This window comes from Mytilus galloprovincialis, chromosome 3 (genome assembly GCF_965363235.1).
Source record: "Mytilus galloprovincialis chromosome 3, xbMytGall1.hap1.1, whole genome shotgun sequence".
Taxonomy (NCBI): Eukaryota; Metazoa; Mollusca; class Bivalvia; order Mytilida; family Mytilidae; genus Mytilus; species Mytilus galloprovincialis.
Genome location: NC_134840.1, coordinates 76,768,693 through 76,794,732, shown reverse-complemented (window position 1 = coordinate 76,794,732; position 26,040 = coordinate 76,768,693). Strand labels below are relative to the sequence as shown.

The window sequence follows — 26,040 nt, the reverse complement described above, 5'->3', positions numbered from 1 at the left end:
CTTTTAAGGTTTTATCGTCTATAAGATAAGATAATATATATTTTAACCGGAGAACATCATACATCAGTTGGTCATAGAACACCTTGTGTTACTAACACTTTTTATATGGCCTTTTCTGGCATTTTAACATATCGACCCTTCGTTGTGAAACAGATGCAATAACTTCTTGATGCTTTACCTACAATCACGATTTGTATTGTAACTGATTTGTTCTGTGGTGTTGTTTATTTTCTGATGACTTAGGTACCGGTGCAGGGACGGTGGTGAAAATGTCAGTACTAGTATCTACACAGTTAGTGAATTTGCGACAAAATTGCTGTTGACATTTGATACATATTCTACCATGTTCGAAAAAGGTGTCGAAAAAATTGTTTGCGTTGTTTAGAAAAAACTTGTATACAATGGCCTCAGTGTAAGTTATGTGTATATTACACACACAGCATTTGTGCTTCATTGCAATATAATAAATTATCGTGTTATTGGTTATAATGTACAAGCACCTACATCATTTTGACGGCAGTTGTACCTTGCATATATGTAACACATTTATAGAAAGTAAGTCAAGAGTATGGACAGTCATAGGAATGCACACAATAAGCGATACATCATTTTTCCTTTAATAAAATGATATACTAGTATACTCTACATTCAAAATGAACCAGATTGACTATATGAATTAAGCCAACATCCAAAAATATGATAGAAACATTAAAATTTAATATAACAACACAAAAAATTCAAAACGTCTGAGCGAGATTCGAACCTTATCTTTAAAACAATCTTTGACTAGTAGTTTTATGCTTTACGGATGCAGCCACGGCGATGCTTGATTACTCATTCTTATGGAAGAACTATATTAGTACAATTTAGCGATGTTTCAATTTTTTCATTAAAATGTGGGTTTTTTTATGTAATAAGGACATACCAAACCAATTTCTTTTTTGATGGCAAAAGTAGTATAAATTACAACAGTCACAAAAAGCATTACTTTTTTTTGGTTTGAAATGTCCTTCTGGGGGGGATTCCCTGTTTTCATCACCTAAAAACACCCTAAATTCCGCATTATGGACTTTCATCCTTTTTGAGGGTTGAATTAACTATTTATCACACATATCATAATATATGTAAATCGAGATATTGATCAAAAAGCATTTTCATTTTTTGTTTTTATAGTAAATTCTATTCTGTCGGCACTTTTTGAAATTGGCCCTTCTGTGGAACAAATCCTCAGCAAATTGGCCCTACCTCTTTACAAGATTTACAGGATGTGGTAAATATTTTTTTCCCGTTTTAATAGTAACGAATCAGCAACTTAATAATAATATTTGTAGCGTGAAAATAACAGTTAAGGTATACTGGCGTGGACATGATAGATATCCTGTCGATTGGTACGCTTAGGCATTGATCATGTAAGATATTTAAAAACTGTGTATGATGTCTTCACGCTATATCCGTCAGATGTGTACTGTTTATTATTTCAGTGGAAGCAACATGATTTATTTATTTGTTGAAATTAACGTTGACCTCATTTATGCTTTGTTTACATGGTATTGCATTTTTAAACAATTCAATACATAGCAAACAACTATAATGTATAAAATAAGTAGGTTTCTGAAACCATCATAACATGCTTAAATAACTATGTCTTCTGTCTCATTTCTGCCTATTTGCGTTTTCTATATTCAATTTTGAATTTCTTTGTTTCAACAAACAAATATGTTAACAAAGAAAAACAAAAAGGCATACAGATAAATCACATATGCATAAATGAAACAGAAAAGGTAACAACGCTATCAAATAGTAATATTATAAAAGCTGAACAGAGTTTTCTGTGCAGTAGGTATCAAAATTCAAATAAAGATACACAGTTATACTTTTTTGGTGAACTTATGAACTGTTTAACATACTAGTCATATAGGTATTATTTATGTATTAATGTAAATCAAGTACATCGGTAAAACAAACGAAATCTCTAACAATATATGAGAGATAAAGTAGTTGGTATCTATTGACAGATAAATCTAAATTTGTTTCTTTTTCCTTATTTGTAGTTTGACGTGACCTTATTGTTACTAGAGATCAGGCAATATCTTTAACGGTCTAATCTTTTTAAAAAAACGAGAAACGAGAAACACGTATAAATTACATTTACAAACGACAACTACTGTATATCAGATTCCTGACTTAGGACAGGTGCAAACATTTGCAACGGGATTAAACGTTTTAATGGTACCAGACCTTCTCCCTTTTTCTGAAACAATAACATAACATCACAACATAGAAAAATACACGATAAAATATCAATTGACAGGCTTAACTCAATCAAAAATCGTAAATTAACACACTATGAACGAGTAAATTGAATATGCGATATCTGAATGCAAATGTACAGTTAATAAAATATTAGGGACAAACATTCAAGCAAAAAGAAAATAAACAAGTCCAAACAAAGCCATGGCAAGACACCACTGCGAAATACTTAACCCTTCGAAAACAGTCACTTTTGAAGGAAACCTGTTTTAATAATACAGGTAAATCTTGAAGTTTATCCAATTGTAGTACGAAGTGAAAATTAGAAGATAATCCAAATAATCAAAGCTGGTAAAAAGACAAGATCCATATTAATATAAAATAACAAAAAATCATCTTAAACAGTATCAACAGGTCGAATAAACAAGAAAATACGATTTTAGAGTACTCGCAGTTACTGACAGACACACATCTTTGTTTATTTTTATTTCATCGTTCGGTTTTCGAGTATATAAGATGGTATAATTAATTGTTTATCTGAAATTGCTTAATAAATCGAAAAGAAAAAGATGCATTTACGTTTTACATGTTTGATATACCAGTGGTCTATTTTTAATAGTATTTTTGTGCAGCGATAAGTTTGTGTAATAAAATCTAGTACTCATACCCTCTCGATAATAATTAATTACTTTGGGTGCAGTTCGATAGCAGAGAGTACATGTACGTCAGACAGGGTTCATTTGAACTTATATTAAATGGTCGCATCAACGAATTCTTACATCAGCATTTGGTATATCGTAACAGAGTCTCTTCTTATGTATACTATATCAAAAATGAAATTAACGTGTCTAGATTGTATCAAGTCTAACAGATGAGATAAGATGGATGACTTATATTCATACGTGACCTTATCTTGTTTTCTTCTTTTGACAGTTTAAGTTAGATTGGAGTTTTATAATGTTTTATGTTTTTAATTTAACAGGAGAAAGGTATTGAAGCTGTAGAAGAGAAGGTTAGACAGATTATTGATGAAGATGTTCCGGTAAGTTATTTATTAAAATTGAACCATATATTTCTACATTCATAAAAAAATAGTTTCTGGATAACTCTTAAGTCTTGTACCTGTTCTAAGCCACAGTTTGATGCAATGTTGCCTGTTTTATTTCTTTTCATTTTATTAATATTTTTTGGGGGTTAATCTTTATTGTCTTTTGTTGAACACATTGGGTTGATATCTAGATGTCTATTGATGATTTTTGTACTTGTGTATAGTCTTGAATTAATTGATAATTCAGGTGTTAATTTCAAGTTCATAAATTATGCAATGGTACCTATAAAAACTAGGGGATGCACAGTTTTTGTCGAGCCTGCAACTTTTGTTGCAGAAAGCTCGACATAGGGATAGTGATCCGGTGGCGGCGGCGGCGTTAGCTCACTTCTTAAAAGCTTTATATTTTAGAAGGTAGAAGACCTGGATACTTCATAATTTGTATACAGATGCTTCATGTTACGAAGTTTCCGTCAGTCACATGTCCAATGTCCTTGACCTCATTTTCATGGTTCAGTGACCACTTGAAAAAAAAGTTCAATTTTTTTGTAATGTTGAATTCGCTCTTATTATAAGTAATAGGATAACTATATTTGATATGTGCGTACCTTGCAAGGTCCTCATGTCTGTCAGACAGTTTTCACTTGACCTCGACCTCATTTCATGGATCAGTGAACAAGGTTAAGTTTTGGTGGTCAAGTCCATATCTCAGATACTATAAGCAATAGGGCTGGTATATTCGGTGTTTGGAAGGACTGTAAGGTGTACATGTCCAACTGGCAGGTGTCATCTGACCTTGACCTCATTTTCATGGTTCAGTGGTTATAGTTAAATTTTTGTGTTTTGGTCTGTTTTTCTCATACTATATGCAATAGGTCACTTTATTTGTTGTATGGAATGATTTTAAGGTGTACATATCTAGCGGGCAGATGTCATGTGACCCTGACCTCATTTTCATGGTTCAGTGGTCAAAGTTAAGTTTTTGAGTTTTGGGCTTTTTATCTAATACTATATGCCATAGGTCAACTATATTTGGTGTATGGAAATATTTTATGATCTTTATGTCAGTCACGCAGGTTTTATTTGACCCTGACCTCATTTTCACGGTTCATTGCACAGTGTTAAGTTTTTGTGTTTTGGTCTATTTTTCTTAAACTATAAGTAATGGGTCAACTATATATGTTGTATAGAAGCATTGTTAGCTGTACATGTCTGCCTGGCATGTTTCATCTGACCTTGACCTCATTTTCAAGGTTCATTGGTCTTTGTTTAGTTATCTTGGTTAATGTTAAGTTTATGTGACAGTTGTAATAAAGCTTAGCTTTATACCTAGGACTATCAACATAATATCAATGATTAGTATAGAAGGCGCGACATTTCAGGGTGTGCACTCTTGTCTTGAGGATATTTTAGTTTTACACCAAATCATTTCATGGTCACTGAACTTGAAAATGTGATAATAAGAGAGGGGCATGGTGTCCTATTGACACTTGTTTTAACCTCATTTTTATGCCCCACTTAGGGCCTTCATGTTTTTTTATCTGTGGGTTCGTTAATTTATCCCTTTCATCTGTCTGTCCAACTTCAGGTTAAAGACAAGGTCAAGGTAGTTTTTTGAAGAAGTTGCAGTTCAATCAACTTGAAACTTAGTACACGTGGTTCCTATGATATGATCTTTCTAATTTTAATGCCAAATTAGAGTTTTGACCCCAATATCATAGTCCATTGACACATTCTTGTTCATGTAGATTTACTTTAAAAAATTCAATATTTTGGGCTGTCAAAGCTGTGGTCTCACTTTACCAAATGAAAGTATTCATCCATCCGATTAGAGATTAGTTTTGGAACAATGTAGTATGCAGTGAAGTTGTCTTAACAACTATAAACACATTACACAGATACTATATGATGTGAACCTTTAAGATATATATGCTAAATCAGGTTTTCGACCAACATTTCATAGTCACATTTAAATTTTTTGAGCAAGAGAGCAAGGTGTCCAATTGACACATTTCTTTAATTCTTTCTTTTTCTTTCAGATGAATGAGTCACAGAAAGAACAATTGTTGAAGATCTATCAAGAAACAGGAACCAAACGATCTCATAAATAAATGTGCTTTTCAGATGACTGTACCTAAAAACATGCTATTGTAAAACTAGGAATGGTTTATGGGAGATAACTCTGTTATTTCTATACACACTTGAAAATTCATACTGTTTTTTTCTCTCAGTGATCTCTTTTTTAAATTTTCACTGAAAAATAAACATTATGAAGAAATTGTAAATTTCATACAATAAATGTGCTTTTCAAATGACTGTACATGAAAGCATGCTATTATAAAACTAGGAATGGTTTAAGGGGAGATAACTCTATTATTTCTATACACTCTTAAAACTTCCTACTGTCTTTTTCTCTCAGTGATCGCTTTTTTAAATTTTCATTAAAAAATAAACTTTTTGAAAAAACTGTAAATCTTATACAATAAATGTGCTTTTCAAATGACTGTACATGAAAGCATGCTATTATAAAACCAGGAATGGTTTAAGGGGAGATAACTCTGAGTTATTTCTATACACTCTTAAAACTTCCTACTGTCTTTTTCTCTCAGTGATCTCTTTTTTAAATTTTCACTGAAAAATAAACATTATGAAGAAATTGTAAATTTCATACAATACATGTGCTTTTCAAATGACTACATGAAAGCATGCTATTATAAAACCAGGAATGGTTTAAGGGGAGATACTTCTGAGTTGTTTCTATACACTCTTAAAACTTCCTACTGTCTTTTTCTCTCAGTGATCGCTTTTTTAAATTCTCATTGAAAAATAAACTTTTTGAAAAAACTGTAAATCTTATACAATAAATGTGCTTTTCAAATGACTGTACATAAAAATATGGTATTGTTAACTGTGATATAAAATTATGTCCGTCCTATACTGTGATAATTTCATGTTTGTTTGTGAGATGAACTTTATTGTTTTGTACTGGGCTACACACAGAACACTTTGTTTAATAGATGAATTATTTATATCAAGTGGAAATTTTGTTTAATAGAAGATTTTTTTTATATTAAGTGCATTGATCTGACCAATTTATATTATATGGAATATAACAATAAAAATTTAAAAAAAAATGACAAATTTTGTGGAATACAAAAAATGTTTATCAAAATTTTTGAAAGAGGGAAGATTCCTGTCTGATTTACGAGATCATGATTAAAATTTTGGGATGGTTTGATATCTTGCAAGTAGTGCAAAATGATTTGGAAGTTATTGTGGATATCATATTTATTTTTTTGTAATTTATTATTGTTTGTGTATCATATTGAAGGATAATATAAATTCTATTTAAATCTTGATGTTTGTTTTGTTCTTGTTTGTACTATTGAAAAAATTCGCTGATTGCGAAAATGTTTTACATACATGATACAATTAACAAACATACACAGTACAGTTTTTTTTTTTATTAAGAAACAATATCAAAGCAAAGCAGCCTTATAAAGTTCTCTTTGATATTCAAAGTCATTTGACAGTAGTTGTCAATTTTTTTTTTGGTTTGCTTCTATATTTGAAAAAAAAACACGTTCTCTTATTCTAATGAGGTTATATGGGGACGAAGTCCCCTATTACAGTAGAAAATTCAATAATAAAAAAAAAAAAATCGGGAAAATTTCCCGAATTTTTCATTGTACTAATGAACTCAAAATTGTTCAATTTTTTTTTGTCGTTTTTTTAATTTCCGGATCTGCGCAGAACACATAACTCTACTTCCTTCTTCCGGTCTTGCTGTCGTGAGACTTTGATTAGTCTAGTAAAATATAGGAACTCAAGGAACACAATACCAATATTTCATTTTTAATAATTCTTTGTTTTTGGTATGAATAAACGTTAGGCCTACCTGATGCATTGCGTTTCTTTGTTTACATTGAACATGACGTCATAACTTAAATAACGTCACAAGTAAAATCCCTAACAACAGAACCAAAATCGGAAACGTTACGGTATTTCCGTATCTTTTTTTTAACAAATATTTAAAATACAAAAAAAATAATTTAAACAAACTTCGTCCCCATTCACAGGTAATGCCTGCCTCATATTACACTAAGTATACTTGATAATATATTATGCATACAGCAATTTTTTTTTTAATATGATTAGCATACAAGTTTCTATCCAATCAGAGTGATTTGTCTGTCACTTATTCCCTTATATGAAGCTGTCTAACTTTCCCTTCCTCAATTTGGTCGAGATAGTTATACATGTAGTCATCAGCAAAATGTAACACCTGTTGTAGGGTCAGTAGAGCTAAAATATTCACATTTTCATTCAGTTCCATCTCTGATTCATAATTCTTGATTGGTAAAATGTGTGACCTTGGAAGCCCCATTATCTGTGATACTCTATCTACAGTTTCTTGAATGACAGGACTGTAGAATACTTGGGATATATCCTCAGCTGTAGCCTCACACACTTTGTCTATCTTGGTAAGCAATACTACTTGTGGAATTCCTGTAAAATGTAACATAGCATTTATAGTTATATTTTCTTTAAGGTATTGAAGATGCATTTATTCTAGAAATGTGTTGTGTGCATTGAAGTTAGTATAAAATTTCATTTGCAACACCCCTATGTAAAGATAGTCTTAGAATTTTTTTGTCTACTTTGCTCATCCCTTTCTATTTTGTTGTGTAACTTAAGATTGAATATTTTATGATCATAATGAATTCAAGCATGTCTGCATCATCCAACATCTCTGTATTTGGTAATGTGAATAAACTTAGTAAAAAGGCCAGAGTGAAATTAGTATTGTTTTTTAAAAATTGAAACAATTTGGTAAGACTAACACTGCTTTCAGGTGCAACAGTAAAAGCTACAACCCTTACGTAAATCTCTTTGGCATCAACCACTGTTTTACACCTATATAGTGGTAATCAACACTCAATCTCTGATAATCTATAATTTGAATAGTACTTCAAGCATTCCAAATGATAGATATTTACAGTAGATTAGTCCATAAAACGAGGGTTAATATTGTCTGCATATAATTCTAACCCATATGTTTTCCACCTGACTATCATAGTCTTTTAACCCTTCAATTAATTTGTATTTTTAACATGGCTATTTGGGTACAAATAACATTATTTCAAACCTCTTTGATTCATACGAAGCTGTAGGTTCTTCATCCTCTCAATAACCTTCTCTGGAATAACATCAACAATACTTCCATCCAGTACGAATATAACACAGTGGATTTTGTCACTTAGACTAGGACTAACAACAAAGCCGGGTGTATCTCCTGATATTGGTACTGAAGGATTAAACTATAAAAAGAGAGAAAAAGATACCAAAGGGGATATGGAAAATAATTAATTCAATAAAAAAAAACCACACAAACATGGCCAAAAATTTAAAATGATGAAAAGAGAAACAATACTAAGATAATATAACAACGAACAGAAAACATTAGATGGATCAACATAAAACTCACTAAAAACTCGGAGTGAACTCAGGTGCAAAGACAAGGTTGTCAACTGCACATATGACTGGTTGTATAACCCTTTCAAAGAAGTGAGTTAACAATAATATTTATATCTATCATTATTTAATTTTCCCGTGAACTAACTTTAACCCATTAGAACTTCTCTAAAAAAAAATTGTATAGTTTAATTGATATTCCGTGCAATATTATATTAAATTGACACTTTCTGATTTATGTTATTCCCCATATTGTATGCAGATCCTACCCAGACCTCACAAAAAAAAAAATCAAAACAAAACAATATGCAAAAAACCCTATATAATTACAAAACAAAAAGGCTGCCAACTCAATTAAACGTTGTACCTAGGAGTGTATCGTCAATATGAGTGAGATAAGATAAGTCTTAAATACTTTATTTTTATAATTAAAAAAATCCTTCAAAATACCTGGTGTCTATCTGGTAAATTTCCATCAAGAAGGTAATTCATTTCATGAGAATCTATCCCTTGGTCAGCTTCAAGTCCTCTGGTGTCATGAAGTCTAAAGTCCATTGGTGTGCCCGATGGTCCATTTCTGATTTGGTACATTCGATACTAAATAAGAATAGGAACATTCTAACGAGATTGTTAAACATGGGTAAACAAATATTCACTTAAAGCTTTGGCAAAATTGCATTGAAGCCAATACGAAACACGCAAAAAAAAAAAAATGCGTAATGAATACAAAATTGATTATTAGTGGAAATAACTGATTCAAGATTTTCACAAAGACTGTTCTTTAAATTTATCAAATCGAACAATTACTATCATAGTAGCCTTAAAAATACGTCTTACCATGGTTGTTAAGCTGTGTTCTGCATTACCACTGCAGGCCTGACTGGTTATGTAACCTCTAAAAATGGAGTTAATGGTGTTAAAGAAACTAGATTTTCCTGCTCCAACTTGACCAACCAATAGAATACGTGCCTGAGGAACTTTTAAGTCCTTCAATGGCTTGTATTTTTCTACCCTTTCTTTCAATTCGTTTAGGAGCTGAAATAATAATTACTAGTACGTTGAATCTATCACTTTACAAGTTATACGGTAGATTTAATGAATTGATTCATTGTTGAAGTGTCATAATAGTGGTATACTACTGTTGCCTTTCTTTATCTTTATCTTGTGATATTTTAACACTGACAGACAGCATATTTTCACGCTTTTTGACGTAAATTCCGGTTTTGTGGGTGCTTGAACCACATTTATCCCAGTAAACTTAAGATTAAAGATAATACAAACTAGACGATCGACTTCATAACCTAACCTTTTTCTCAATATTAACGCAGATGGCGGAGTTTATTTTAAATCTATGATTTTGAATGTCCCTTTTTTCAAACAGTAAATGACAGACTTGATGATATGTCTCAGCTGTAAAATCTCCTCTTCCCCATCGTATAGCCGTTTCGTTTTAATTGATTCGTTACGCTAGTGCATTTATACACTATACGGACTGCATTAGAAGGAATATCACAAAAAACTGGTCCAACAATGTTATGAGGAAGAGAAACTTCGTAATGTTTACTGTCACTACTAGTATCACGATACCGATATGTCTTGAACTCATTAGCAACTTATTTCGCAGTACTGTTTTTCCGAATTGAAGAAACCAAAATTGTCCTATTCCGAATTTTCACATTTTGACTGAATGTGGATTTGCATGCAAAGGACTAGGAGACTCCTACCCTGTCGACAGTCCCGTTGTTGCTTCTTTTGGTGTTCATTCGATTCTTGTTTGTTTTTGTTTGTTATTTTGATTTGTACATTAATCGATGTGACTTTGAAATCATGTGTCGATGATGTGACGAGAGATAATGCCCCTGATCGAAGCAGTTGATCTTACCCAAATCAAAGATGTGTGATTTTCATTGCTATGTATTGTCTTCTGTTAAAGTCGTGGAGACGAGCTTTTGAGGGCATGGTGTTTTTGACAGTGGCGGCGGCGTCCGTGTTGACAACAATTTGTTAAAGTTTGTTGTGAGGTTAGTTTAATGGGTATCAATAAAGGTAAGACAATGATATTTAGTATACAAGAGTATTAATATTTCCGCAGCTTACTTGTATTGAGACTATGTGGCTCCTCTACCTCTGATATGGATAATTGACTTCGCAAAGGTTTGCATAAGTCACATAATAAGAGTTACAATGTATTTAATTCAACGCTTGCTTTATACCATCGAAATAACACACAGGGGATACACCTCTCTTGATTAAACAGTTTTTCTCTTCTTTTCAACCTTAGATACCTGTCTTGTGTTGAAGACGGTAAAATGCCTTCAATGTATCGTTGTGCTGCATGGCGTATACATCCCATCATATTGTTCATGATGCCTGTACCAAGTCAGGAATATGACAGTTGTTATCCATTCTTTTGATGTGTTTCAGCTCTTGATTTTGACAATTGATTAGGTACTTTCCGTTTTGAATTTTCCTTGGAATTCAGTATTTTTGTGATTTACTTTTTACCTATACGGAACATTAGTAAGAATTTATTATAAGATAGAATGTTTGATAGGTACCAAACCCCCAAACAGAGAAAAAATAATCGCAATCAAATATAGCACATCGCTAATAAATTATTTTGCATTGATAATGATATTTTTAGTTTGTAGTGGAAAATATCATAGTTTAAATTTCATGGAAAAAATAAGTCGACAAAAAACTACTCTTACTTACCTTTGGGTTCCATTTGGCAGTTTTTCGCCATGGTTCGTCAAGTGGTGTGTCACCAGCTAAATCTGATGCAATAATAATCATAATAATAATTATTATAAGGGCAAAGGTTATACAGAATAACTATATAATTTTCATAATAAACATCCAACCAGAAGAGAGAAAACAATGACATGCTAAAAAAAGCAATTTTAGAACACATAATCATTTAAAAGAAAAAAACATGACATTTTCATAGAGAAATATGGAATATTAAAGATGACCATAACACATATCAATTGACCGCATACATTAGAATCTGATTTAAACTTTCCTGTTGCACTTGTTGTAGACCTGGAGATATAAAGATAGACTAACTAGTTGAGTTAAGGAAGATCTTCTTTGGCTCAACTGGTTAAAGCACCGCCTTTAGATCCCGAGATTGAAGGTTCGAACCCCGCTGGCACCATCCATGGTTTTTAACAACACACTGTTTGCAAATTTTATTTTCTTCTTTATGTAAAAGTATTTATATTTATCATAACCCCATGAATCATTTATTATTTTTAAGAAGAAAGCCGGCAATTTCTTTTTGAACTAAAGTGCTCTAGGTGAAGACAGATATTTGCTGTTCCCATAAATTGATAATTGAACACACTATATTGACGTCAAAGATGAAGAGAACTTTAAATTAGTGGTATGTTAAAACGATTATAGCAATCTAAGACAGGTTAGGATGAAGTTAATCTATCATGAAAATATAATTATCATAAGTGTTTCTGTTTCTTGTTTCTGAAAAGGACCTGTTTTACTTCAATATTGCACTGTCCCATGAAGTAGGTTGGATTTATATCGCTTTCAACAAGTAAATATCAACGCAAACCAAAAATAAATATTTTATATCTGTATCGATTTCAATTGTATAATTATTTACCTGAAAACTAGTGAAAATAATCTTGCTTTTATTAAAGAAAATTAGTTTACAACAAATCGTATCATCGTTTTTTTTCTCAGTTCTTATACACCAATGGCGTTCAAATATTCGACATTGAGCGTTCATAAAGCAGGTATATCCAGAAAAACGCTTCAGACGCATGCAATTTATTGAGTGTTGTTTTCTTTTTCTTTTTTGTTTGACGACTTTCTCATACATTCAGTTTCAATTATCCGCTTATAAATTTAGAAATGATTATTATTTTATGTCGTTTAGCCGTACAGCTCTTCAATTCTTTCGGCTCTTTTACATTCTTGGCTTTCAAATATTCGCCTTCGAGCCGGTTCCTGATGAAGGTGTATACAAAAAAAAAACGTTTTTGATGATATGCATGAAAATTACCAAGAGATTATGTTTTAATTTTTTCCAGTACAATGCGTATGTTCTTACGTCATATTTAGAGGTGATAGTTCATTGACATACTTTTCCTCGATTGATCTATAGCAACTCATCCAAAAAATAAATACCACGTGGGAGTATGTTTGGAAAATCCAAAACAAATCATGACGTTGAACACACAATATAACCGTATTTTACCAAAGGTGTGAATTAAAAGCGTTTGAAGAATGTCATACTAAAATAATAATTCACGATAAATCTCTTTTACCTTCTACAACATAAACTTCAATGTCTTTAACTCGAAGATGACCGTTAGCAATAGAGTTGTAGTTTTCTCCGTTCATAGTGTAGGATTTTCCAAAACTAGCAGATCCATTTAAAGGGAAGCATGTTCCATCGAAGTTTATTGTGCTCGAAAATGTATTCAAGTCAGAAGCACCAAAGACAGGTCCATTAGAGGAGTGATCGTAGATTGCATGCTGTGCATTCATGACCGGCATCCGTACTGGTTTCCATTTGCCATTATGGTACAATCTAAAGAGGAACGCTGAACCGTCATTCTGATAATTTCCACAACTTTTCCAGCTAACCGACGTATATCCACCATACACAAAATTGTCAGTATTACAAAGGACTGTCACTGTTGGTCCTTTGTTATTACATGTGTTATGAAAAGCTGTTTCAGTACATCCGTCTCTGGATGCCTTATACAAAAGGGTAAATTTTTTCCTCCCTCCAATCCATTTTGCTAGCTGATTTTGTTCTTTCTTGTGAAACTGGATAGTCATATTGATGGCTGCTAAGAAGATAAATGTTTAATGATGTTTTTCACCAATTATAAAACCACAAATTGTTGACCTTTTTCATGTTCTTCGGCGCTTAAGTTACTTAAAGCCGTGACTTATACATCAATTTATTTCACAAATAACTCTTTTGGTCCCAGGTAAAACGTATCAGTTAACCTGCTTACAACTTGGGGAGAAAAATTGCTTTTAAATTATAATTGCTGATAAGTTTTTATTTCTTTATGCAATAAAAGTTTGACGACAATTTTATATATGAACTTATCTTATCGTTATTTGTAAAATGAAGTTTTTAGTGAAGGTAAAGGGTACTTAAAGTTAGACCAAGAGGTCATAACATTCAGATAAACGATTAATAAAAGTAATGTGTTACCCGGAAAAGAAATATCTATTCTTAGGCGTTCCAAAAGATAACGTTTTAGTTTTATTGTAGGAAAGGTATTAAAAAAGATTAACAGAAAACGAAAGCCCAAGGTACCAGTCTTATAATTTATCACACCACCTAATCAAGTTTCAAAATAGTTGGAAGATCGAACTGAGTACGGCTTAATATTTTTTCACGTCTGACGAATCGTCTACATAAGACTATTCAGTGGAGCTTGAATAAAATACGAAGTTGAAAAGCACGAACACCACATTTAAAAAAAAGATTATGTGTGAGGTCATACTTCATAAAAAAGAGAAATAACGGAATTTATAACGATATGAAATAAAATATGTTAATGATAAACCTGGTGTGTTGACAATAAACGTAAATCTCTTCTCGTTATCATTGAAAGTTTATAACTCTATTGGTTAAACATGCAAGAAGTCTTTCGTTGACTTTATTGTCGGACAGATTGTTATATCATATATCTTATTAACACAACAACACGCACATATCAATGCAAACAAGTCGCGTGCTTAAATAGAATAGATGAATCACTTTAAAAGTTATCTAAGAATGGACACATTTCTTTTTAAATAATTATAATAACACTCCAAACAATGATATACAATTTTTTAAACATGAAATAACATTAACGGTACCAATTTTCCTGCACCAGATGCGCATTTCGACAATACATGTCTCTTCAGTGATGCTCGTGGCCAAAATATTTGATATCCAAAGCTTATATAAAAGATGAAGAGCTATAATCCAAAAGGTCCGAAAAGTATAGCCAAATCCGTGAAAGGAATCAGAGGTTTGCATGAGGGAGATGCATTCCTTTATTTATAATAATTTCAAACATTTTGTAACATCAAATTTTAATAACACAAAAAACCCGTATTTTCATGCCAGATACGCAACTTTACTATATTTGAGAAAAATCCGTTGACATTTTACTTACGGTTATTATCGATCTGTCAGACTGAAGCACACAGACGTATTGATTCAGTTATCCTGTGTTACATCAATAATTATGTATTTTCCAATTATTTAACCACGATGTTATTTTCAGAAAATCAAAAAAGAAAGTAGATTGAAATAATTATTCCTTTCCATCAGTCAATCTACATGATCTACCAGACTGCCATTGAATATATTTTCTAAAAATGTTATAAATATGTATATGTACAAGTAGGACAGTTACGTAGTATAATATTCAAATTAAGACATCAACAGATTCGCAAAATTAAAGTATAGCATGTATAAATGAAGTTTTGACAAAAATGCTGCACTACGAGGTACTTTAAAAAAAAAAAGGAAATCCAAAGACTTTTTTTTAAAAGAACAAATAAAAAATTCCAATAATTTTATGTTATCCTCTTAGTTTTTTTTCATTTTGAATTATGAGATTATTAATATTTCAACTACCGTAAACTACTGCATTGTTGTCCGTATAGGTTGTTTTTTTATAATATTAAGACACAAACATGATAGTTAGATGTTCAAGGCAAACGACGTTGTTATGTACATCATAATGTTAAAATTTAAATATACCAAACTTATTTATGTCTTTATTGTCTTTTATATATATAAAGAAACACAGACTTTTAATACGTTCAGGTATTTCACATCCAATTTTTTATGGTAATATTCTTTATAAAGCACAAAGGTGTCAGTATTCACCTCAGAAACTTACAAAACCTTTGAAAAGACTTATTAAGAAAGGATATAATTACGATACTGTTGTCAAGTCATTAAAGATTGCATATTTTGGCGTTAATATTGAGTCATTGATAAGGTCTTTGCATCGGAACTAAACACATTTATTCTAAAAACAGTTGTTGGCCTGACACGGGTTATGTTCTTCTCATATATGTTATGATGGTATGATACTAAACCCCTAACGGGAAGGATTGTGCCTGATGTTCATATGATGAAATCATAATCTTTCAGTCAGTTTAGTTGAAGTCTGGAGCTGGCATGTCAGTTAACTGCTAGTAGTCTGTTGTTATTTATGTATTACTGTCATTTTGTTTATTTTCTTTGGTTACATCTTCTGACATCAGACTCGGATTTCTCTTGAACTGAATTTTAATGTGCGTATTATTATGCGTTTACTTTACTACATTGGTTAGAGGTATAGGGGGAGGGTTGAGATCTCACAAACATGTTTAACCCCGCCGCATTTTTGCGCCTGTCCCAAGTCAGGAGCCTCTGGCCTTTGTTAGTCTTGTATTATTTTAATTTTAGTTTCTTGTGTACAATTTGGAAATTAGTATGGCGTTCATTATCACTGGACTAGTATATATTTGTTTAGGGGCCAGCTGAAGGACGCCTCCGGGTGCGGGAATTTCTCGCTACATTGAAGACCTGTTGGTGACCCTCTCCTGTTGTTTTTTATTTGGGCGGGTTGTTGTCTCTTTGACACATTCCCCATTTCCATTCTCAATTTTATTACTCAAAGAAACACAAAAGAATTAAACAGGTAAAAAGAAAAGAAAAAAAAAACCGAACGAATGAATGAATTAGAAGAAAAAAATAAACCAGACTTTTGTTAAGATATTTGAATAAATATATAAAGAAGCAGCATAGTGTTCTATCTGAAATTATGATACTAATCTTGTCTTATAACACAATATTTCGTATAATAAATATTAACATAAATATACGAATAACGTGTCACGTAGTATACCGATATTCAGATACTATATCATAAATATAAAACAGTAACAAATGCTATAGCAAAAAGCTTTTTTCCTCATAACACGATTTTCAAGCAAAAACATGCGAAAAGTTCGCACAGACGGTTAATGAACTAATTTTCAAACTAGAAATGAAGTTACAGTTGATTAAATTGAAGATTTTGTCATAAAACACCGTAGTTGATGGCTTGATTATTGTTTTTGTGTGCAATATTTGATTTAAAACGTGTCATATTTTCTATAACTAGCCTTCCCAAACACAACTGTGAAAAAACAACTATGTTTGGTGAATATACACTGTATTTATCAATGTTAAAAGTACAGAACTCCAAGGAAAGTTCAAAACGGAAATTCCTGTATTAAATTGCAAACTTAAAAGCTCAAACATATGAAACATGGTTGAATTTTGTGATAGTTTGATATCATGAAAGTAGTACAAAATGAACTGTAGCTATTGATGGCTTCATATCTATTTCTTTGTAATTTATTGATATTTGTGTATAGTATTGAAGGAAAATATGAATTCCTTTTCAATATTCATGTTTGATTGTTCTTGTACTATCATTATAGAATTTCCCGAGTCATATAAGATATTTGAGCATAGAACATTTCATATAATAAACAAACATACACAGTACAAGCTTTATTATGCAGCAATGTCACAACAAAATATCCTTATAAGGTTCTCTTCGCCTTTCAAAGTCATTTGACAGTAGTGGACAATTTTCTTGCTTCCGTGTTTCAAAAAAAAAATGTCCCTATCATTATTTTATTAATATTACTATAACGTATACTAAATGATATATTTTGCATACAGCAGTTTTGTTTTTGTCATATAATAAGCATCAATCAGAATGATTTGTCTTTCACTTATTCCCTTATGTGAAGCTGTCTAACTTTCCCTTCCTCAATTTGGTCGAGATAGTTATACATGTAGTCATTTGCAAAATGTAGGACCTGTTGTAATGTCAACAAAGCCAAAATATTCACATTTTCATTCAGTTCCATCTCCGATTCATAATTCTTGATTGGTAAAATGTGTGACCTTGGAAGCCCCATTATCTGTGATACTCTATCAACAGTTTCCTGGATGACGGGACTATAGAATACTTGAGATATATCCTCGGCTGTAGCCTCACACACTTTGTCTATCTTGGTTAGCAAAACTACCTGTGGAATTCCTGTAAATTTTAACATAGCATTATTTATATTTCTTTAAGGTCTTGAACATGCATAGATCCGAGAAATGTGTTGTGTGCATTGAATTAAGTATAAAACTTGAATTTGTAACACACCTATGTAAAGTTTAGAAAGTCTTAGAAATTTTTGGCGACTTTGCTTATCCCTTTCTGTTTTTTTGTGTAACAAAATATGAACTTTTTTGGTAATCATAATGTTTTTGTCTCAAGCATATCTGCAATTTGGTCCAGCTTACAGCTTACCGGTTCAAAGTAAAAGCTACATCCTTACGAAAATCTCTATGGCATCAAAAACTGTTCGTCACTGATGAGTCTTTTGTAGACGAAACGCGCGTCTGGCGTATATACAAAATTTAGTCCTGGTATCTATGATGAGTTTATTTAACATATATATATATATAGCGGTAATCAACACTCAAGACTTGCAAAAATGACTTGATAATATATAATTGAAATATAACTTCAAGCATACCACATGAGATATATTTCAGATATTTTTGTCAATAAAATAAAAGTAAATAGTGTCAGCATCTAATTCAAACCAAAATGTTTTCCTTCATACTTTGATAGTCTTAATCTTTGTTCTGTTAGTATTTTTAACATTGATACTTGGTATAAACAACATTATTTCTTACCTCTCTGATTCATACGAAGCTGTAGGTTTTTCATCCTCTCAATAACCTTCTCTGGTATAACATCAACTATGCTTCCATCCAGTACAAATATAACACAGTGGATTTTTTCACTTAGACTAGGACTACTAATAAATCCTGGTGTATCTCCTGATATTGGTACTGAAGGATTAAACTGTTAAAAGAGAGGAAAGATGCCAAAGGGGTTAGGAAAATAACTAGTTCATTAAATAAAACCACATCAACATGGCCAAATGACGAAAAGAGAAAAAGTACTAAGAAATTATAACAACGAACAAAAAACAATAGATGGAGCAACAAAAACTCCGCCAACAACCAAGGGTGAACTCAGGTGCAAAGACAAGTTGACAACTGCACAGATGACTAATTACATACTCCTTTCAAAGAAGTAAGTTAACAGTAATAGTTATATTAATCATTAGTTAATTTTCTCTTGAACTTACTTTAACTTTTCAGAACTCCTCTAAATTCTTTTGTATGATTGGTTTTATTTTTCCTTTTATATTCAATTGTATTAACTCTTTCTCATTCATATCTAATATTCCTTGTATTATTCAGATAGCACTGACGACCATATTAAAAATGTTACCAGAAAACCTAAACAACTTAACCAATGAAACAATGAGTGAATAACAAACAAATAAACAACTAGATGAAATGGTAAAAGGGCTTTCAACTAAATATTAAGGTGACCCTAGCAATGTGTTTTCAATGCATTAAGATAAAAGAGGGACACAAGAGACCAGAGGGATAGTCAAACTCATAAATCGAAAATAAACTGACAACGCCATGGCTAAAAATGAAAAAGACAAACAAACAAACAACAGTACACATGACACGACATATAAAACTAAAGAATAAGCAACACGAACCCTACCAAAAACTGGGGGTGATCTCAGGTGACCTGAAAGGGAGGGCAGATCCTGCTCCACATGTGGCACCCGTCGTGTTGCTGATGTAACAAATTCGGTAGATAGTCTAATTCGGTAGGTCACATTCATGAAAGGGAAGGGGGTTGCAGTGAGAGGTAAAAGAGGTCTGCAATACTATAAGAAGTTGAACATATATTTATTCAACATACCTGGTGTCTATCCGGTAAATTTCCATCTAGAAGGTAATTCATTTCATGAGAATCAATTCCTTGGTCAGCTTCAAGTCCCCTGGTGTCATGAAGTCTAAAGTTCATTGGTGTCCCTGATTGACCATTTCTGATTTGGTACATTCGGTACTAAATAAAAATGGTAACATTTAGAAGAAAAGGTTCACAAAAGGTCAATATTAACCAAAAGCTTTGACAGATTTGCCATGAAGAAAATATCTTTTAGCGAAAATGTGTAAAAGAACGCATTATGCATGCATACAAAATAAATCAGTTTTGGCAGACTTCGCCACTGATTCCATTGTGACATTAGGATTCTAATCTGGAGAATTTGACTAATCAAAACCTTAATTGAGAACGTTTTTGTCCACATGTGAATAACTCTTCATTTTGGAGAACATGAGTAGATATACTACATGCAACTTTCTGTAAAAAAGATGTCACTCAAGGAGATATGATGTATAAGCAATTAAAACTTAAGACTTGAATATAACGGCGATTAAGCTTATAAACCTTTATGTGTTAAACTCTATAGTGTGAATCTATCGAGGTTAAGGCAAAAGTTTCATTTTCTCCCGAGACATCCAAGTAATAAAGTGGTTTCGATTTGCACTATGTTATTCAATTTAATTGTTAGTTTATTTTTCTAGAGAGCAATAACTGAAGAATGTATGACACAAACATGCATTATTGGTACAAGATTTCACCAAGACTGTTCCTTCCCTTTATTCAATCTGACGCACATACTATAAGTAACTCTTGCAACCTACCATGGTTGTTAAACTGTGTTCTGCATTGCCACTGCAAGCCTGACTGGTTATGTAGCCTCTAAAGATGGAGTTAATGGTGTTAAAGAAGCTAGATTTTCCCGCTCCTACTTGTCCAACCAGTAGAATACGTGCCTGAGGAACCTGTAAGTCTTTCAAAGGCTTGTATTTTTCAACTTTTTCTTTCAATTCGTTTAGTAGCTGAAATAATAATTACGTTGAATATATCACTTTACGAGTTATACAGTAGATTTAATGAATTGATTGATCATTGAAGTGTCCTTATATCCGATATCGCTAGTGATATTCTAGGTTGGTCCCCTCCGTAAAACATTCAGTATGCCTTCGGAATATACAAATATTAACAAGAATTTCAATAACGGCCGGGAAACAGACTAGTGATATTCAAACACTGATAGACCGCACATTTCCAATATTGTTGATTCATTTATTTTCTTGGGTACCAATTTTCGTGGATTAAGGAAAATTTACATGTTCGTAAATATTTAATTACGTTGTTTTGCCAAAATATGCAGTCAAGCCTAAAGAAAATTATTTATTCACTTAACATTAAACTTCGTGGTTCACCTGTACCCACGAAGTTCACGAAAATTGGCATCCAACTAATAATTATGAATTCACAGTATGTTATTTTGACGTAGATACCGGTTTTTATGGGTGTTTGTATCACAAATATCCCAGTGAACTTGAGATGTAAGATAGTACCAAAACTAGAAGGTCTTCTTCATAACCTGATCTTTCTCTCGATATTGACGCAGATGGACGACTTCAAACTTAGTGGCAATCCATGACAAATATGAGGATTTAAATTTTCCAATCACTGACTTCCCATTTTTCAGCTGTATTATTACTTCCTATTCCCCATCGTATGACCCTTACGTTTCTCAATGGATACGTTACGCTCGTGAATTTTTATACTTTATGGAATGTATTAGCAGGAATGTCCTCGCACAACAAAAAATGGTCTAACAAAGTTATGAGGAAGAAAGATTTAAAACAACATGGTATATTTTTTTGTACCGTCAGTATTAATATCACGATACCGATTCGACATGTTGATGTATAAACTTACTATCGAAATTTTTCGCAGTACTGTTTTTAAAAATTAAGATTCCAGAAAATTATCTTATTCTTAAAGTTGACAAAGTTTGTTATTTGGTCAGTTTAATGGAAACCACTAATGATAAGGCAATGATAATTGGCATGCAATAGTATTAATATTTCCCAATCTCATTTGTTTTAAGACTATGTGGCCCCTTTCTCTATGTAATGGATAATTGACTTCAGAAAGATTTGCCCAATTAACATGATGATTAAATACTTTTTTCCTTCTTTTTCAAACTTAGACACCTGTCTACTGTTGAAGACGGTAAAATGTCCTCTAGATATTGTTGTGCTGTTTTCACATGGAAGTATACATCACATCATTATATTCATGTTATCTAACATATACTACACATGGTCATGCTATCTTTTTATCTAATAACTGTTCAATCAAAGCTAAAATTTCCTCGAGTTGAAAAATGTACTTAATTTTCTGGCTAAACTTTTATCATATCATAAGAAGATGATACACCAGAAATAAATTCATTTGATAGAATGTATGACAGGTACCAAAACCACAAAAAAGAATAAAAATCGCAATAAAATATACCACAGCGGTAATTACTTCTTTCGCCTAGAAATAGTAGAAGTAAACGATTACTTTAATTTGTAGTGGGAAATATTGTGGATGTCAAATCTAAAGAAAAATGAAAAGGAAAAAAATCTCTAATTTGGCATTAAAATTAGAAAGACCATAGCATAGGGAACATGTGCACTAAGTTTCAAGTTGATTGGACTTCGACTTCATAAAAAAAACTACCTCGACCAAAAACTTTAACCAAAACTTTAACCTGAGGCGGGACGAACGGACGAACGAACGAACAGACGAACGAAAAGACGGACGGACGCACAGACTAGAAAACATAATGCCCATAAATGAGGCATAACAACAAGTCGAAACAACTACTTTCACTTACTTTTGGGTTCCATTTGGCAGTTTTCGCCATGATTCATCCAATGGTGTATCAGCAGCTAAATCTTATGCAATAATAATTAGAATAATGCTAATTATAACGATAACAATAGTACAATAATTCTTACAGTTAAACGGGCAACCTTAGAGGTAAAACAATGATATGTCAATAAAAAATATTTTTCAGAGCACAAATATTATTAAGAAAGAAAAAATAGCATACATTTGATCAAAGGGTTTGTCCAAGAAATATATGGAATTTTTAAGATTGCCTCAACAAATATCAATTTATCTGTTAAACTGTGTCTAATTTGACTTTTTCTGTGACACTGCTTGCAAAAATTGTAGATAGATGGAAACACTGTATCGTCAATATTTCTGTTTTATATATTTTCTTTTCATATAAAATCTTCTGTCTTATCTTGTTTTATTAATTTATCATTACACTCTTTACCTTCTACCAAATAAACTCTAATGTCTTTTACTCGAAGATGGCCATTGGCGATAGAGTTGTAGTTTTCTCCGTTCATAGTGTATGATACTCCAAAGCTAGCAGATCCATTTAAAGGGAAGCTTGTTCCGTCGAAGTTTACTGTGTTCGAAAATGTATGCAAGTCATGTGCTCCAAAGGTAGGTCCATAAGAAGGATGATCGTAGATTGCATTTTGGGCATTCATGACAGGCATCCGTACTGGTTTCCAGTTGCCATTCTGGTACAATCGAAACAGGAATGCTGCACCGTCATTCTGATAGTTTCCACTACTTTTCCAGCTAGCCGACGTATATCCACCATACATGAAATTGTCAGTACTGCAAAGGACTGTCACTGTTGGTCCTTTGTTATTACAGGTATTACGGAAAGCTGTGTGAGTACATCCGTCTCGGGAAGCCTTATACAAAAGTGTGTATTTCTTTCTCCCTCCAATCCATTTTGTGAGTTGATTTTGTTCCCTCTGGCGGAACTGGGTTGGCATATTGATTGCTGGAAAGGGAGAAGTGTTTTGATTTTTTTTATCAATATAGATAGTGTGACATTTTTCATGTTTTTCTATCCTTTGGTCACTTAAGCCGGAACTTATTCATTAATTAATTTAAACAAATAATTCTTGTGGTACCAGGTTAAATGTAGCAGTTAGACTTCTCACAAATTTAAATTTAAGATTTTATTTCTTAAAACAATAAGTTTGACGACAGATTTGTGCATGGACTTATACTTTATCGTTATTTTTAAAATGAATAGTTTTAGTAAACGTAACTTGAACTTAAGGTTAGGACAAGAGGTCATCAAATTCAAATAAAAGATAAGCAGCTGTTGAAAAACAGATGTAAACATAGCTAAATCCAATGATATAGATTTTCAAAACGATGATAGTTTAGTACTTGCTGATATTGATCTACACGAAGTAACAAAGGCCATTGACAATTATGGATCATCTTTATAAAGTTTTGACTATTTTAGGCCCGCCTATCATCCATCGACCAATATCAACACCCGACTTCGTCTCGGGTTTATATAGGGATCGCGGGATGATACCCATGCCGATATGGAAAAGGCCATGTTTTAATCTCCATTTAAATAGTGATCAAAGGTACTAGGATTATATTTTAATACGCCAGACGCGCGTTTCATCTACAAAAGACTCGTCAGTGACGCTCAGATCACAATAGATATAAATCCAAAGAAGTACAAGTTGAAGAGCATTGAGGACCTAAAATTCCAAAACATTGTGGCAAATACGGCTAAGGTAATCTATTCCTGGGATAAGAAAATCCTTAGTTTTTTTCGAAAACTTTCAAGTTTTGTAAACAGGATATTTATAAAAATGACCATACAATTGATATTCATGTCAACATTGAAGCATTGACTACTGGGCTGGTGACGAAATGTCGACATTAAAGCCATTCGAAAAGGCAACATTTTAACAGAAAAAGAAAGCTCAATGTACCAGTCTTATAATTTGTCAAACAACATAAAAAAGTTTCAAAATAGTTGGAAGACCGAATTGAGTACGAAGTTGAAGAGCATTAATTGAAAACAAACAAATTCAAAAAGTTGTACCAAAATCGGCTGTATTAAGTAAAAAGCCATTCGAATAATTCAATATATATGACCGCAATGATATTTCATGCTAGCATTTAAGGGTGAAGATACTCTCGAGGACTTGAAACATTTATAAGTAGGTAGTGTCGTCAACCAAGTAGTTGTAATAAATCATAAAATATACCAGGCTGTATGTTTTTTCACGTCTTATACGCGTTTCGTCATCAGAAGACTGATCAGTGGAGCTTGAATCAAAATTAATCGAACTTTTTCAAAAATTAAAGGCAATGTGGATTGTCATATTTTATAAAAAAGAAAAATAACTAATTTATAGCAATATGAAACAACCCTGTTTATGATAAACCTGGTGTGTTGACAATAACACAAATCTCTTTTATTCCACCATGTGTACATAATCATTGAAAATTTATAACTTTATTGGCAATGCATGCTAGAAATCTTTATTGTCGGGCATGTTCTTATATGTTATTAACACAACATGCACAAGTTATCTCAGTATACAAAACGTATTCAAAATCATTGTTAAACGTAAAGATAGACATACATGATGAGTTAAGCTTTTTTCAACTGATTTTTATAGTTCGTTCTTATGTTGTACTGTTATACCACTGTCCCAGGTTAGGGGGAGTGTTGGGATCCCGCTAACATGTTTAACCCCGCCACATTATTTATGTATGTGCCTGTCCCAAGTCAGGAGCCTGTAATTCAGTGGTTGTCGTTTGTTTATGTGTTACATATTTGTTTTTCGTTCATTTTTTTACATAAATAAGGCCGTTAGTTTTCTCGTTTGAATTGTTTTACATTGTCTTATCGGGGCCTTTTATGGCTCACTATGCGGTATGGGATTTGCTCATTGTTGAAGGCCGTACGGTGACCTATAATTGTTAATGTCTGTATCATTTTGGTCTTTTGTGGATAGTTGTCTCATTGGCAATCATACCACATCTTCTTTTTATACACATGTCAATGAAAACAGGTTGCGTGTTTAAATAAAATAGATGAGTTACTTTAAAAGTTATCTAAAAATGGACACATTTCTTTTTAACTAATCACAATAAAACTCTAAATAATGATATGAAATTCTTTAAAATGAAAGTTACGCATCTGAACAATGTTTTAAAAAATCCGTAGACATTTAACTTACCGTTATTGTCGATCTGAAACACACAGACGTATTGATTTAGTTATCCTCTATTACATCAATCTGTATTTTTCCAATTCTTTCATCACAATGTTGTTTTCAGAAAATCAAAAAGGAAAGTAGAATGAAATAAATATTTCTTTCCATCAGTCAATCTTCACGATCTACTAGACTGCCATTATCTATATTTTCTAAAAAAAGATATAAATATGTATGAAAAAACAGAACAGTTCAGTAGTATAACTTGCATTCTTACACTTTTATAATGATGTATGATATTGATCTGTATTGGTATGTGACACTATACTAAAATATTATGTCTGTCTGTCTATAATATTCAAAATTTACAAACCAATAGATTCAGATAGTTTAAGTATAACATGTATAAATGATCTTAAAATAGTGAACA

General features: G+C 32.2%; 4 protein-coding genes across 4 annotated transcripts in view; all 4 read right to left on the bottom strand.

The window, feature by feature from the left end:
* The window catches only part of LOC143068988 (interferon-induced protein 44-like), a 51,285-nt gene extending 25,563 nt beyond the window's left edge, over window positions 1-25,722 (bottom strand). Inside the window, exon 1 of the mRNA XM_076243408.1 lies at window positions 25,635-25,722. The gene's annotated coding sequence lies outside the window, so the exon portion shown is untranslated. The remainder of the gene's footprint in view (window positions 1-25,634) is intronic.
* On the bottom strand, window positions 6,461-14,954 carry LOC143068991 (interferon-induced protein 44-like). The gene is made up of 7 exons (XM_076243412.1): window positions 14,932-14,954; window positions 13,066-13,596; window positions 11,489-11,550; window positions 9,611-9,808; window positions 9,224-9,370; window positions 8,448-8,619; window positions 6,461-7,807 (listed from the first exon to the last, which is right to left on the bottom strand). The coding sequence occupies exons 2-7, from the start codon at window positions 13,583-13,585 to the stop codon at window positions 7,497-7,499; spliced, it is 1,410 nt and encodes a 469-aa protein (XP_076099527.1). The 5' UTR covers window positions 13,586-13,596; window positions 14,932-14,954; the 3' UTR covers window positions 6,461-7,496.
* LOC143068993 (interferon-induced protein 44-like) lies at window positions 17,303-23,120 on the bottom strand. Its single transcript, XM_076243415.1, has 6 exons — window positions 22,883-23,120; window positions 22,433-22,493; window positions 20,394-20,591; window positions 19,606-19,752; window positions 18,507-18,678; window positions 17,303-17,853 (listed from the first exon to the last, which is right to left on the bottom strand). The coding sequence occupies exons 2-6, from the start codon at window positions 22,460-22,462 to the stop codon at window positions 17,543-17,545; spliced, it is 858 nt and encodes a 285-aa protein (XP_076099530.1). The 5' UTR covers window positions 22,463-22,493; window positions 22,883-23,120; the 3' UTR covers window positions 17,303-17,542.
* Window positions 22,827-23,402, bottom strand: LOC143066807 (uncharacterized). The gene has a single exon (XM_076239617.1). The coding sequence runs from the start codon at window positions 23,400-23,402 to the stop codon at window positions 22,827-22,829; it is 576 nt and encodes a 191-aa protein (XP_076095732.1).
* Window positions 25,723-26,040: the final 318 nt, after the last annotated feature.